The sequence below is a fragment of the Dendrobium catenatum genome, unplaced genomic scaffold (genome assembly GCF_001605985.2).
Source record: "Dendrobium catenatum unplaced genomic scaffold, ASM160598v2 fragScaff_scaffold_716, whole genome shotgun sequence".
In the NCBI taxonomy this organism is placed as follows: Eukaryota; Viridiplantae; Streptophyta; class Magnoliopsida; order Asparagales; family Orchidaceae; genus Dendrobium; species Dendrobium catenatum.
The window spans coordinates 11,549,439-11,566,343 of NW_021319178.1; the positions used below are offsets into that span (position 1 = coordinate 11,549,439).

General features: G+C 34.9%; 1 protein-coding gene across 1 annotated transcript in view; it reads left to right on the forward strand.

The window, feature by feature from the left end:
* The first annotated feature begins 2,871 nt into the window (after positions 1-2,871).
* Positions 2,872-16,905, forward strand: part of LOC110102452 (protein tesmin/TSO1-like CXC 3) — a 43,729-nt gene continuing 29,695 nt past the window's right edge. The window contains exons 1-3 of the mRNA XM_020830795.2: positions 2,872-3,074; positions 7,142-7,302; positions 7,389-8,103. Coding sequence (XP_020686454.1) covers positions 3,021-3,074; positions 7,142-7,302; positions 7,389-8,103 — 930 coding nt within the window. The 5' untranslated portion in view covers positions 2,872-3,020. The remainder of the gene's footprint in view (positions 3,075-7,141; positions 7,303-7,388; positions 8,104-16,905) is intronic.

The following is a 16,905-nucleotide window of genomic DNA, read 5'->3' on the forward strand; positions in this document are numbered from 1 at the left end:
TCTTTTTATTGGAGGGTGGTTGTCACGGGCGGGGGGAGCGCTGTGTCGACACGACGGTAGGAGGTGCAATTCATGTTGCCTAGTTCTCAGATGCGATCGACGAGTGCGGTGGGCACGAAGCAAAGGCGTGATAGGAGCCATGTGTTGCACGCTTGTTGGTGGATTATACGTGGTCGTTGGCTTTCATGCGTGCATGTAGGGATTGTGCGCACGAGAGTTCTTCGAGAGCATTTGACCTGGGCTGAGGAAGAGCACATGTAAGAGTTGAGAGGAATTGAGGCCAAGGGTGAGGGCAGAAACTGCCCGAGCATGCTAACTAATTCCAGAGTGAAAGTAGACAGGAGCAAGATCTGCTATTTGATGGGTTTTTCCTGACCATGACTCTGGGTCAGAGAGGTTGTATTGATCGTGATTTGGGAGTTGTGGCCTATAGTAGGTTGGTTGCGGTTTGCAAGGGTCGGAGGAGATTCTTGGGTGGTGCAAGTGAGCAGATGTCGCACTAGTGGATGTTGGAGGCACTTTTTTTTTCTTGATTAAATATATGGTTAGATCTTTTGAGGTGGAGCTTCACATTCAGGTGGAGTTCATAGTCATTTGGCTAGTTTATTTTGTGTGTTAGAGCAGTGGATAAAAAACAATAATATCAATAACCTTGGCGACGTGTTGGTTGCATGCAGATACGAAATCTGACAGGTGCTGTGTGAAGCCACATGTTGAAGCACACAAGAGTATTTGGGGAAACTACAAGGCGATGATGAATGTGGAAGTGTCACGTTGGCTCATGGGCCGGAAGCACGTAGGAGTAAGTTATGCACATAGACACGAGGTTGCAGATCATAGGAAGAATGATGAGGAATGCAGGCGTGCATGGTTTGGAGCTCGCGGAAGCTCGAGTTGGAGCCATGGATTAGAACGCAATGTGGAGGTCGTTCGCAAGCAAGATTGGGCTCGGTTTGGGGGTGTTTGCTCGTGGAGTTATGTGCATAAAGTTGGTTAGATCATATCAGGCACACATACGATTTTTTGATTGCAAAATCTGATCAAGGTGAAAATTGTGAGGTGTTGGTACAATTTGATTGCAAACTTAATTTTTAAGGATTACAACAATAATATAAAATATTTATATATAAACATTATAGTCTGATGTAAAGGTTGAAGAAAATTGAATAAAACTTTATGTTAGTTTTCCTTTTAAAATTTGTCATTCCTTCTCTTCTCCCTCTCTCTCTTGCAAGAAGAGCTCAAGATACTCTCAAGATTCCTGCCAATTTCTTAACAAGGAATAATATTATTATTGTTGTTAGTGCTCAAACTATTATATAACGTTTCATACTAGTGGTACTTTTATTAATATTGTTCGTGAAAGATTCCAGAGAAGGTGATTATATTTCATACATTAATAAAAAAAGTTAAAAACTTGAAAATATAAGTTATAATCGTTAAAAATTAAGTTTGCTCTAAAATTTATATAAAACAGAATTAATTAATCAAAACTTATAATGTACTCATCTACAATTTATTTTTTTAATAATTTTAGTGAATATGATGCCCCAAATATTTTCATATTTTCTTTCATTAAAAACATTTATATAGAATTGAAATTACTGCTTCATTTTTTTTTTTGAGTTGAAAGTGTATAAATCAAAATATTTAATAACTCCAACCTTCAAATAAGAAAGTGTTTATTTTTGTAATACATTATGGACCTTAGCTGTATGAAAGCTGCCAAACAAGGAGAAATGAAAGATTACCCTAAATGTTGGAGCATTTAAGATCATCATCAATGCACCTGCGAGGCCGCTAACTCAGTAACTACTGCGGGTGGGCTAATAACAATATAAATAAAAATAAAAAAAGCTCAAATGGACAAATACATAAAAGCAAATTAGAGCATGATTAAGGTTTCGTTTGGGACGGCTTTCTTAATGCTTCTTAAAATAGCTTCTTAAAACAAAAGTTAAAAATTTTATACCAGGAAGCTGTTTTAAGAAGCAATAAAAAAGTTGTCCCAAACGAAGCCTAAGACTTCGTTTGGGACGACTTTTTAATTGCTTCTTAAATCAAATTTTTAGTACAAAAATTTTAAAAAATATACTAGAAAGCCGTCCCAAACGAAGCTTAAGTTTTTGTTTGGAAAGACTTTCTTACTGCTTCTTAAATCAACATTTCACTACAAAAAAATGATATTTCAAGTAAAAAGCTGCTTCAAAAAAGCAGTCCGAAATGAAGCCTAAATTGAGTAAACTCATGAATACTTTAATTGGTGTTTAGCTACTTGGCTATTTATTTTGAAAAACTATTAGGATGCAACTTATCTTCACCTGTTGATTGAGAGCTTTGACTATACAAATATACAATGTGTATGTGAGTTTGAATTAATTGACATAAACACAAAAAAAATGTAAGATAAACCCCAATTCTGTTCGTAGTCTCCCACCAAATATTTGTCAATTTGTGACTAGAACAATTAATAAAATTTGGTGATAAAAAATAATTATCTATGATATCCGCATAGCTATTGAGAAATTGTCTCACCTTTGAACTTCTAGCCTCTTTAACTTTAATATTTATACCTTTAATTTTTTATCAAAGATCAACTTAATTTTTACTTATATTAAAAATATTTTTATCTCTCAAAATTTTTTTAAAATCAAAATAATCAGACTATTTTGATTCTTTCTTAAGAGATTGAGGGCTAAACTAATCTTTAACATAATGAGAGACTATTTTGATATTTAATAAAACTCAATAAACAATTTGCTTCTTTTCTTTATTTATAAATATATCCTTTCACGATAATATTCAGTATTTAGGGCGGTGGGGTCCGCGACCCGATCGAGAGGCGAAAAAATAGGCTTCCCGCTCCTGGCATCTCTTCAAATCAGGCATAGTAGAGTGGCCAAGAGCAGCAAAAGACAGGAGATATATAAAGCAGCGAGGAAGAGAGAGAGAGAGAGAGTGAGAGAGGAAGCGGAGGAGTAATCAAGGGATGTGGGAGAGCTCTATCGAGATCGGATGAAATGGACACGCCGGAGCGGAGCAAGGTCGGCGGCACGCCGATCTCGAAGTTTGAGGTTATTCATTAATCTGCGGAGCCTGATCCAGTGCTTCCATGCTCCATCCGTGCTTTTCTGGGGAGTCATTTGTTAGTCGGGGGTTTAATGCGGTATTTATTTTTTTGGTGTTCTGGATTGGCGGATCTGGGCGGCTTTGCTTAGGTTTTGGGCGGAGATTGATGGGGTGTCGGCATTGATTAGGGATTGTGTGGTTTGATTAGTATTCTTAGCGATGTTTGTGGAAAGTTGACTATTCGGCGTCGAAGTGGATGGTGTGTATGCTATGTTGCTTGGGTTTTGCATGTTTTGGAGGCAGGGTTGTACATGGGGTGTGTTTTTGTTTGAGTTTTCGGGAAATTGATGGTGTTAGAAGTAGGTTGCTACTCTGCAGTCTCAGGAGTGGGCACTGTTGGTTGTCGTCGATTTTGTTTTTCGGTGGCATCATAGGGCATAGGGCGAGTCGCGTTTTCTTGGTCTACCGATATATTGCATGCTGCTTGGCGGTAGTATTGCTGACAATTTAACCCCTTTTTTTAACTGCGAAGAATTAAGGCCATTTTTCAGTCTTATGTTTAAGTCTTAAAGATGAGGAATATCTTAATGGATGTTTGTTTTTGGGGCAAAATTTGCTAACAAGGTGCTCACCTAGTAGTAAGATTAATTATTTTCCTTCTTAATGGGACCTCTTTCTTATCTGAAAAGATCAATTGCGTTTTCAATTGTTGCGCCTATTATGATTCTTATTAAAGCCGTCACTTACTAGTTACTTCTATATGGTTAAATTCACATCTCTGGTTTAGTTTTATGTAGGATTGATATTTTAGCATGCCTATCAGTAGAATCACTGTGAAAATTTTTTGTTGATTCATGTAGCCGGCCCCACATAGTGGGATAAATGTTTGTTGTTGTTATTGTGAGTATGCCTATCATTTTATTACCGCCTTTTAAAAGAGTGTCAAATTTGGGGTCTACATCGTTTCTCTATAAGCTTGTATCTATTTAAGTTTGAAAAGTTGGAAATATTCATTATTACCCCGTTATTTTAGAATATATGCATTTTGGTGGTTTGATTGAGGATGTTCCCTTACTATGATTTTATTTCCAGATTATTTGTTTCCCTTTTGAAGGTGCAATAATGTAATCCTTAATTTCTATTGAAACACTTGCTTAATCTTTTTATTGCTCAACTTGGAACACTTCTTACTGTCATGTTTTTTTCCTTGGTTGCTCAATTTCTAGGGAGATTTAACTTTTTTATGTTCAACTCATAATTCATCTTCCCATATATCGAGGATTGGCTAATGGCTACTTTGGCTGTATAATGTTTTGTTCTTCGATGGTTTTAAAGTTTGTCTAAACAATGTTTTGGCTAGCTTTTTGTAGGGATGAAAAGTTAGAAGAATCCATTAATTCGAGCTTTTTTCCAACACTGACATTGACTTAAGCTTGAATAATTTTGATGCATTCTTTATGGAAGGCTCTGTTAATGCTATGCGGAATGTTTTGATCAAATTTTCTTGGCGTAGAAAAAATTGACATTGTTCGTGGCTTTTTAAAATTTAATTTTTTATTAGGGAGTACTATGTCAATGGAACTCAATCTTTAAGTATTCATACTTGGTCTTTTAGGTTGGAACTTTATGAGTTTTAAGTATTATGGCTAGAATAATTCCAAATTTATTTGGAATTTTGAGGATAACAATTGAAATCAACTCATAATATTTAGAATATTAAGATTAATGATTGTAGCCATCTCAACTTCGTCAGAAGTTTAAGATTAGATTTTAGAATAATTTCAACATTTTTTACTTTTGTTTGAAATATTTTGGAGTAACTCTAGCTTCATCTATGTTATTTGAAGTTTTTGGTCTGAATCCTGCCACGATTTCTGGTGTTTATAATTTTTAGATTCAAACCTTGCCACAATTTGAGGCTTGATAATTTTTTTTTGAGAACCTTGCTATGCCATGTTGTTTTTAAATAATTATTGGTTTGGAACCTTTTTTATTTTGGTATATAGAATTTGAACTCTTGATTCACCATTGGGTGAGCTAACTTTTTAACTTACATACTGACCTTCTCAATCTGATCAAAAGTTTAATCTAGGAGGCTAGAGTTTTATTACCATTATTTGACAATGAATATTCATAAAATTATATGGAGAATGGGTTATATGTTGGTATGTTCGCCATGGTTTGACTATTTTTCTTGGCTTGCTTTGCTAATCCATTCAGTTTGCTCTATTTGTACTCCTTAACGTTGTTTATAGGGAGATCATTTCTTCTCGGATTCTGTATCAATATTTCTGTTTTTTCTGGGTTCTTCCATTCAATCATAGCATGCAAATTTAATTATCTTACTTCTTATGTAATAGTACATAACCTTAGATAGGTAGAAAAAATCCAGCATTTTGATCCATGATCCTCTTGTATGGTAGAAATAAGAAAAATAATGACTGATAATTTAGTTTAACTATCTTCCATTAAGGAAGCTTTTACATCTGATTGAAGATCTTATCTTGGATATCTTCAGAGTATATCTCTTCATTACAATCGTCATGGTTGAGACTATTAGGATCTCATGGAAGATGTGAAAATGAATTCCATGGCTGGAAACTATTTTCATCAACGATTTTCCTTTAATTAATTGTTTTCAACAATAACGTCAACCATTAGTACCATTTTTATTTTTGAGAGGGAGATCTTGGTGACAAAATTGTCATGTGAATTGTGGGCAGTGCTAGGAGGAGATTCAAAAAGACTGACTAAGAACTCAATCTAAAGAAGATATATTTGAGAAAAAATATTTATTGAGCTTATTTGATACAAATAGAAAAAAATACTGACGCTGCCGAAGGAAGATCTTCAAAAATAATGCTCTCTGTCAAGAATAAAAAACTCCTGATTATGGTGGGTCAAATAAGCAAAATGAGCAGATGATAGTTGTTTAGCTTAATTGCAAGATGTGTAGTTATTTGAGGCTTTTGGTACTATAATGCTATTAACTTTTTTTTTCGGAGAATGCTCGGTTGTAAATCTGGGATTATACAACTCTCTCATGACTTTAGAGAAATAACATTCTCATTTAACCATTGAGTCACAGATTCTTTCACTGCAATGCGATTAACTTGATTAATTAGTTCAAGTTATTTGAAGTATTTTATTCATTGGGTGAGGCATTTGAAAATTAGATCTGCATCATGTGTGCCATTAATTTTTCCTTTAACCTAAGACTTGACATTCAATTAAGCGAGTGTTATTTGCAGATTGAACCAAGCCATAGACTATGTTTGAATCGATAGATATCTTGCTCTGGACCAACTCCTAGTGATTTTGGTAGGCGTTTGTAATTGGTTTGGGCAGGTGACAATGTTTTATCCAATTATTGGTCTATTAGGAGTTTACATACCTGTTTATTAGTGCTTTTCAAGGATGTAACGAGTTTGGGTTGTACAGGTCTCAGCTTTGTTTCTAGATGTTCCGTTTCCAATGGTATATTATGAAATTATCTTATAGTTTTGAGCATTTTTATTTTCTCTGTCTGGTTTTTTTAATATATTTTTTAAATTTTATTTTTTCTCTCTGGTTTGTTTTCCTAATCACTCTAAAACTGAAGATAATAACATGTTGCCTTATATTTATTAAAAATAAAGGCTGGTATATATTTTTTTAGTTTTTTTTTGGGCTGTGTTTATCACACAATCTGAGCTACTTTGGATTGTGTAATGTCTTCTTCTGCTTTGTTGTCACTTGAGTTTTCCTCCTTTGGCATAACTTAAATTTATTTTGTTGGGTTTCCAAGTTTTGTTCTTTGTCTATGCATTTAAATACTTATTGTTTCCATTCCGGTTGTGCAGTGGTAACATAACAAATTGTGGCATTGCAATTATAATAAATGCATATTTATGCTTGGTGTGGCACAATTTTCTTGCTTTTGGTGTCACATTAAGTTTTCTAGACAACACAAATACACCCTATAATTCTTAGGCACATAGACGGGTTACCTGCTCTTTGTTTTTTCTCTTTATGTATTTCTTCTGGTAATTGCATATGCTGTGATTTTATTAGTTATTTTTTTGTTTCTCAGGATTCTCCGGTGTTCAACTTCATCAATAGTTTGTCTCCAATTCAACCTGTTAAATCAGTGCACAGCATACATACATTTCATTCACCTGGTTCTGCAGCAATTTCTTCAGTCTTTTCTTCACCACATGTCAGCTTCCATAAGGAATCTAGATTCTTCATAAGGTAATAATTATAGTGTTCTGCGTTCTCTAAAGCATGTTTGTTTTGTTATACTGAAGCTTCTTTCCATCCCATCTGTCCACTACCAGGCACCCTTTTCCGGATTCAGTAAAACAGGATGCCTCTTCTGATGGCTTGGATGAAAGCAACGTACATTCTGGGGTTTCAAATGGTGCTGTACTTTCCGCTTCCATTGTGCTTTCCCAAGAAAATTGCAATATTACCTGCTCTTTGAATGAGGCTTCTGTTGACCTTGCGGATGATAGCTCAACCCAACCTGATTTTTCCCAGTCCGTGCAAGTTGATAATGGTAGTCCAAACCATAATACTTCACCTTTCTATGGTGTTAAGTTGGATTTTAAACTAGACATCAGCTGCACTCCATCAGAACGGGTTAAGTTAGTTCAAAATATGTCAGAAAACACAAAAAATCCTCACACCACTAAGATTGGCCTTGAGGTGCAGTTTCCAGCAGATCAAATGAAGGAGGATGCTTCTGAAAGTGATTGGGACAACTTAATATCTGATAATACTGATGATTTGTTGATTTTTGAGACAGCTACTGGTTCAGAAACTAGCAAGTCCGAAGAAAAGGACTATGGAATTTCACTGAATTCACATCCCAATGCTTCTGGCCTTCACAATGTTTCTCAAGATTCTTTTATGGATGATGATGGAGAGACTGGCGAGCATGATGGAATGAGCCCCACACGGTCTAGCGCTTGCCAAGAACACGAAAATTTTGTTGATCTAAATCTGAAAACCGAAGCTGAACTTAATAATGGTGTACCATTAGGCTGTAAGGTAACCTTATTTTCTGCATGGCCTTCTTAGGTTAGCTTTTTGGTTTCTTCATGCATGATCTCTCTCTCTAAATTATATTTGCAATTTGACAATTGAAAACATGATCACTAGACTTTCAGATCTGATTGTTTTGATTTAGATTTATTGTGGGATAATGAACTAGATCTTGTAATTTTTGTAATGTTTTAAGAGATTAAAGGATTGAATTTCAATCCAAGTTTCCAATTCAGTTAATCTTTTATATAAAAAACACGTGCTTTAATTTTGCAGCGATTCTTGTCAGAGCAGCCTTCATCAGGATGTGTTCCTCTTATGTAAGTTAATTTAGTAAATATAACAATTTTTAATGAACTTGAGTTGTTAGGTATGAAGACATTCTTGAATACGTCCTATATTACGGGAGTCTCTACAACATACTTTTATATTTATGCATGCGTCAGTGTTGAGGGTGGTTATAGAATTTAAGAAGAAACTTTTGGCAACCTTATATTTTCTTCTCCTTATTCATGAAGTGATATATTTGTGCGATGAATGATACTCTTTCGTACTGTTTTTTGAGGTTTTTATGATTAAATTGGTGGATTTAAGCATATGCTGCTGAATTCTTCTCTATTTATATATTTAACACATGAATCTGATAGGAAGCACTTGTAGATCAAGTATTTCCTATCAATCTTCGGAAAACAGCGAGCTTTCTTCACAATAATTTGCACAAAACCACAAAAACAGTAGATAACTTGTATTATTTGATGAAAGGAACACAAAAAATAGCAAGATACAATTGATCCTCAATTCGAGTGGAGGATCGATCTCTCCCAATTCTCTAGACGCCGCTAGAGCCCAAAAGAAAACCTAAATCTAAGAGATCTCAAATTTCAGCCAAATTCAAGATACCCAAATCCTAGTAAACAAAGCATTTAATGCATACAAATCAAAAGGAAATCCCTAAACAGCTCCTACATTCAATTCCCCTCCCAAATCTCTAAAAAATCCTTCCTAAAACGGTATGTGGATGTTGGCGGTGCGATCGATCGCAAAAATGGGGCGGATGCAGTCCGCCTCGTCGTGCTTGAGCTGGTCCAGCGTGGACCGGTCAAACAAAATCTTTATATTTACCTTCATAACATTTTAATCTCTTAGTCACATTAAAAATACCACTAATTGCAACTTATGTAGAATGAAATACATCTTTTCATGTATAACTTTTGATGTAGTTTTCGTATTACATTTTTATAAAAGAAAATATAAAGATTTTGGTGATAGATATGTAAATATATAAAAAAATAAAAATTTATTGTAACTCATTCAATCTTTGTTATAATACAAAAACTGTCACGACCCGGCCCGGTTAGCTCGTATAGACGAGGCGGGAACGGAAATCGGACAGGCAAATAAACCATAAATTCTAAAACTTTTTAAAGACATAAAGTATAACTGTAAGAACTTCAAACACGTAGGAAACAAGCGCCACTAATCTTCATATAAGCAATTCTAGCAATTCATATAACATACATGTACAATGGTGGCAAAGCAAAAATATAACCAACAAGATTCAGCCACCCAAAATAATCTTTCGGGTTTTACAAAAACTCTCCAACTCTTTTAATCTTTTTGTTAGATTTAAAAGATTCTTTCTTCTTAGAGATCCTTTTGTGAGTTGTCATCATCAAGATTTCTCTTGTGACAATAAACTTGACGAATGCAATGGGCTTCAATGAACATGTGTTGCTAGTTATCATTACTTGACAGACAATGCCATATATTATGAGAGCCGAAAACAGATTATCTTAATTTTGTGTAATTTAGAGACTTGTTATGGAATTATGGAAGAAAGTTGTGGCAACCTTTTATTAACTAAGCATTGTTTATGAAGTGATATATTTACAAGTTTAATGTTATTTTTTAATTAGCGCAAAGTCTTGTTTTTAGCATGCAGTTCTTTATGGCGCATAATGTTGGCCATAAAAGAGAAACATACAATTAAGTTAAGTGTTGCAGAGATGTGGATGCTCAGATGGATGAGTGGCTTTACCCTTAGGGATAGAATACGAAATGAGCATATATGTGAAAAGGTTGGTGTAGCTCTAGTGGCAGATAAAATTAGAGAGAGTCGCCTTAGATGATTTGGTCACATAAAACGTTAACCTTTTGATGCTCAGTTAGGAGAGTAAATGTATTACATTTGACCTATGTTAAGAGGGGCAGCGGTATGCCTAAAAGACTTGGTTAGGAATTTTAGAAAATTTTATTAGATTTAAATGAGAATTTGACTATTAACAGGGTACAATGGAGAAAAATGATTCATGTAACCGACCCCACGTAGTGGGATAAAGGCTTGATGTTGTTGTTGTTGTATGTAGGGGTGTAAGTGAGCCGAGCCGGCTCGTGAGTTGGCTCGAGCTCGACTCGTTTATGAGCTCGCGAGCTGAGCTTTTCGAGCTCTCGAGTCGAGCTCTAGCTCAAACTTGAGCTTGAGTTGGCTTGGCTCGTGAGCTCGCGAGCCGGCTCGTTAATTATTTATTAATTAAAATAATATATAATATGTATTATATTATATTAAAATATATGTTAATGAATACATATGTTAATTAAAATAATATATAAAATGTATTATAATATATGTTGGGAGTTGGGACACAGAGTTGCTTGGGAGTTGGGACGACAATATTGCTTTGTTTTTTTTTGAGAAAATGAGCATTGTTTTAATTAAAATAATATATATAATATATTATAATATATGTTAAACGACTGCTCATTAATAGCTAGGGGCACAGGCGGGAAAATGCAAAATTGAATTGAGCGGCTCGCGAGCCGGCTCAAACTCGATTTTAATGGGACGAGCTCGAGTTTGCGCTCGCTTTCCGACTAACAAGCTGAGCTCGTTAGTGCTAAAACTCGACTCGTTTACACCCCTAGTTGTATGGTATTGTTTTTAGCTTTACTTCATAGTCAATGTGTTGGTGCATCTCTCTCTCTCTCTCTCTCTCTCTTCCACCAACTAGAAATGTCTCTGGCCCTTTGCCTTCTCATTTCTGCACTATATTGTCTGTATTAAATGAGCTATATAGGGAGCTGTAATTATCAATTAACTTTTACAATCAATGACATGAATTTTGTAGTTTTGGGCTCAAATCTCACAAACCTTGAAAATTATTTGTTATGAGATGTATGGCTACCCTAGAGTTATGGCCAATTATGTGCATTTTCTTAAATTGTTTGACTTCACCCTTGAATACATGTTACTGCTCGTATGTCATCATGTTTATGATGCAAGACGTTATCCATTTTCTATAACTTTTTTTTGCATAATAATTGTTTTTATATGCTTATATTTCTTTATGCAAATCAGTGGTACTACCACTTGGCGAGTGGAATGAAACCATGCTTGAGGGTTACTTGTTTGTAAGAAAGAGGATTGATAATGTACACTAGCTAGCAAGATGTTGTGGTTTACCGCCCAATTTTCATTGGTAATTTTAATACAACATTCTAGAGGAAATGCTTTTTTGCTGTGCATCTTTTATTTTTAAGAATATATACATGTACCTTATAAGTCTTATATCTGATTTCTGTGCTCTAGCTTTCAACATGAGGAGAAATCTTCTACAAATATTTTTAATCTGTGGCTTTGTTTTAAGATAATATATTCAGCTTTTGAAATGAATTTTTTGGCCAATTCCTTTTCTTTTACTTAAAGTAGAGACATAATTTACAATTCTTGGAACATCTCTTGATGTGACATGCCAAGCACACGAGTCATATGGGGGCTTATTGAGCAACATGTACCAACAGATTGACCAGTTTGTGTGGTTTTGGAAGATAAATGTTGAACCGTGGGTTGGTCTCTTCATTTGAAAATTATCATGGGTATCTTAGCACCTATAATATAACTCGACAAAGAGAATATCATCCTAAAACTCTTTTTTCAGATTAGTGCTGAAATGGAGATATTCATGGTCACGATCTTGTACATTTTGGTTCCGTATACCGCACTACATTTTGAAGAAGTATAGTCTACTTCGAAAGAGTTGAAGAACCTAGTTGTTAGATGATTCGATAGTATTCAACTTGATTAAGAAACAAGAGCCATTACTTGCCAGGATATCCAATACATGGTCCTTACTCAAAACCCTACTAACCACTTTAGAAATGGATGCAATTTTTTTTTGTAATCAATAGTCTCTGTCCATAAAATACGATGACTTAGAATGGAAAAAAGGATGAACTGGAGCAACATAGCTCTTGAGAGAGATGGAAGAAATCATGTTCTAGGAAAATTTACAAGGATAAACTTAGTAAGAGTTTCCAAGGGAGAGGGTTTAAGAAATTTTTGTCATTCAACTTTGTAATTGTCTTGTTTTTTAGTTAAGGAAACTTTAATTTTATTGCTCCTAGAAATAAGATTCATGATTCTCCTATCGTTCAACTTGTTCGATGTGTTGGTAGGACCTTCTTTTAATGTCTTGTATGTCATGACATGGCCCGGTAAGCTCGCATAGGTGAGGCGGGAACGAGGTTGGACGGTAGACTAAAATATCTAATATCTAAATTTATCACCATAACATTTGAAAGAGTCACTAAAACATTAAATTCGAAAACACGTAAATATAAAATCATTAAGACTCATATAGTTACCTTTCTTTCGGCGCGCCTCTCCTGTGGTACACGTTTCCACCCTTCTACTTATTATGATTAAAATAATTATAACTGAATTGTTTTTGAAAAACTAACAGTAAACCAAAACTTAATAAGTAAAACATGCTTATAAACTACAACAATTCAAGACAGAATGAGTAAATGCTAAATGTCACTTTTCATTTAAACATATCTTAAATTTTATTTCTTATAAACATATTATTAAGCATACACATAAATCATAAATCCATATCATTTCATATCCAATTTATATTTATCATATCAATATTCATAACTTTTTCATTTCATATATAATACAAACGTCACATGAGCCACCGTCTAGTACCAATGAAGGTATTCCTTTACCATTTTCTTTTCCATAACCTTTACGATTTTGACGTGCACGAGTACAACGACCCCATTTAGTACCATAAGGATGTGAGCTCTATCATTTCAACATGCACATACAATCACTTAATATATCAATCATAACATATTCATATATTATAATACTAAGCTCTATCATATGCCTTATACAGTAATATATTGAATCACATAATATGCGAGATATGAAACAAAGAATCATTTGAAAAGCGACAAAATGAACAAATTGCGATAACAATTAAATAAAAATAAAAAAAAGATAAAATTACCATAATATAGAAACATTTTATTCACCTTGAAATTGAGAAATTGATTTTCACACTTGATCTCCTTCCTTCGAGGTCACAACAATTAACATCTATAAGAAATAATTTAATATCCATAGACTAAAGCTAATCATCTCAAACTAATTATTCTATTCTTATAAAATTTTCTTAGGTTCTCTTTCTCTCTGTCCCTCTCTCTAATTTAACACATAAAGCATGGAAATATTTTTGTTATTATCCAAACATTTGCCAAAATTCTATTTTCATTGCATTTGTAATTTTAATGTTAATATTTGCGGATTTAAATAACTCTTTTTTTTTAAATTTGTATTTTGGTCTAAATTCATATTTTATCAAAATAATCCATTTACTGTAACCTAAAATAATTTCTATTTTCGGATTTTTCTTAAAATAAAATTAGAAAAACAATTTTTTCATGAAAGACCCTAATTTCTATCAATAAAAACCCCCATACGATCATTTGTGATAATACATGTTAAGAACTTTCCATAAAATTAACATTCGACAAAAATCCTAAATTTTGAACTTGAAGATTTATGGAGGAAAGTACAAATTTCATTATTAGAGCATGTTTTTAAATCTTCCATAACATTTATTTTGAAAAATATCAAGTTTTGGAGAAACTCTAAAAATTTCTCTTGCAAAAATCTATAGGGAAATGAAGATTATACGTTAGGAACATACCTTAGACTTCTCTTGACTTCCCTATTTGATTTCTCCCAAGAAGCTCCGCCGGAAACTGCCCTCCCACCATCGCTCGAAGCCCAGCTCGTCCCCTGTAGCCCTGCCCGTCCCCTGTAGTCTTGCCCGTCGCCTTCCTCTCCCTTCCGCGTCCCTTCTTACGTTCTGTTTCGGCCGAACGAAATAATAAGGACCGAATGAATTTCGGTCCCCTATTAAGATTGGGAGGATAGGGTTAGGTGCATAAAGTCTTAATTACTTCCTCATGACTTATTTTGTTTTAATATTAATAAGGGTATTTTATGTATAAAGAAACTTCTATAATTTTTAACTTTCAAATCAAGCGAAATTCACTATGAGTCCTTTATATCGTTTTGCTCGAAATTTTAAGTGCAATTTTATAAAATTAATTTCGTCAAAACCGACGACTTTGAAAATCCACTTAAATTTCATCGTGGCGCATTGATAAGCGTGCGATGTTTAAAATTGACATTTTCGGGTTTTACATTGTATGTGTTCAAAACAAGTTTTGGTATCAGAGTGCTAGATTCAAAAGAACCTTGGTGCATGATATTAATGAAAAATGACTAGAAGAAGATCGAAGAACTATTCTTTGCCTTAGATCTTTCAAAAGATGGCAGGAAATTGTGATGTCAACATTGTGTTAGACCGGTCCAGCTGGTCCACATGGGCCTGGCCCAGCGCAATAGAGGTGTAACTTCTCCGGCTCTTGCGCGTGCCGCGGAGGCTGCAAGTTTTCGGGAGATGAATAGGAAAGATTTTTATGGGAATTAAGAGTGAAATTTGAATGTAGGGATTGTTTAGGGATTTCCTTTTGATTTGTATGCATTAAATAATTTGTTTTCCTAGGGTTCGGGCATCTTGAATTTGGCTGAAATTTGAGATCACTCAGATCTAGGTTTTCTTTGGGCTCTAGCGGCATCTAGAAATTTGGGAGAGATCGATTCTCTTCTCGAATAGAGGATCAATTATATCTTGCTGTTTTTCTTCGTCCTCTAGTGAATTTCAAATGATTTTCTCATTTTCCTATAGTTTTCGCAAAACCTGCACTATAACAGTCGTTTTTTTTTCTGAAATCCAACAGTTTTTTGGATTTATAGTGGTTGTTTCCTATCACAATGCAAGGAGAAAAATATGATGACTTGGTAACCCAGGTTGTTCTCCTTTAACAATAGATGACAATAGATGTTGACCTCCATGTTATACCCAATGAAAAAAAGAGAGAGACTCAAAATCAAACCTTGTTCGTCGGATCCACGAATCCTGTCGAAATCACGCCGATTCGGCACCGTTTGCATCACTTCCCGCATATCCCACACTCTCCTCGATAGAGCCTCCATTCTTGTTGTTAAAACGAGACCCGCCATAGCCTTCTTTGCTCTTCTTCCACTCCACGACCATCGCCTTCTCCTGTTGAATCCCTGCAACTAGCGACCGAGCCCCATCGACCTCCTGTCGAACCCCGACCCCGAGCAACCCCGAATCCCTGCAACTCGCGACCGAGCCCCATCATATGATATTTCAATATGAGCATTACAAATTCTATGAAAATGTAAGTCAAAGTTGGATTTGAATGATAAAACTAACAAGCTAATAAATATCAGAAGAACCTATCCCAAACATCAAGAATAATGCTCATAACAAAGAAGGCCATGTTTATCCTCTACAACAACAACAACATCAAGCCTTTTTCCCACTACGTGGGGTCGGCTACATGAATCCTATTTCGCCATTGTGTCTGGTTAAAAGTTAAATTCTCATTTAAATCTAATAAAAATATTATTTCTAATTTTTTCTAACCAAGTCTTTTTAGGTCTACCTCTACCTTTCTTAACATAAGTCAAATCTAATACCTCAACTTTCCTAACTTGTCATCAGAAGGCCTCCGTTTAATGTGACCAAACCATCTAAGTCGCCTCTCTCTAATCTTATCTTCCACTGGAGCTACTCAACCTTTTCACATATATGCTCATTTCTTATCCTATCTCTAAGGGTCAAGCCACTCATCCACCTAAGCATCCTCATCTATGCAACACTTAACTTAGTATTATGTTTCTCTTTTAATGGCCAACATTCGACACCATAAAGCATTGCAGGTCTCACCACCATCTTATAGAATTTTCCCTTAGTTGTGGTGGACTTTTCTATTGCACAATAACCCCGATGCATTCCTCCACTTCAACTATCCAACTTGAATTCTGTTGTAATATCCCCATCAATTTCACCATCACTCTGAACAATAGATCCAAGATATCTAAAACATGTACTCGTATTAATGACTTGATCGCCCAAAGTCACAATCCCCTCACTAGGTCTATTGCTGCTATTAAAATTACACTCCCTATATTCAATTTTAAATCTACTCAAGCGAAAACCTTCTGACTCAAAAGTTGACCTTCATAATTCAAGTTTATCTTCAACTCTCTCTAATCTTATCAACAAGAAGAATATCATCATCAAAAAGCATACACCAAGATACATCCTCTTGCAAATGTCTAGTGAGAATATCCATAACTAAAGCAAAAAGACATAGACTTAAGGCTGATCCTTGATGTAATCCAACCGAAATAGGAAAATACTTGGTCAAACCACCTTGTGCTTGAACACAAGTTGTGATGCCCCAGAATCAATAGTGAAAGGATTCGTCTGACATTCTGATCGAACTCCATTCCAGTTGCCTTGCTCGGACCTGAAAATTTTAAACCACATATAATGAGCTTACAAAGCCCAGCAGGTCACCAAAGCCTACAACTGAAATCAAAGCACGGCGATGCTATCAATATGCAGGTCAATA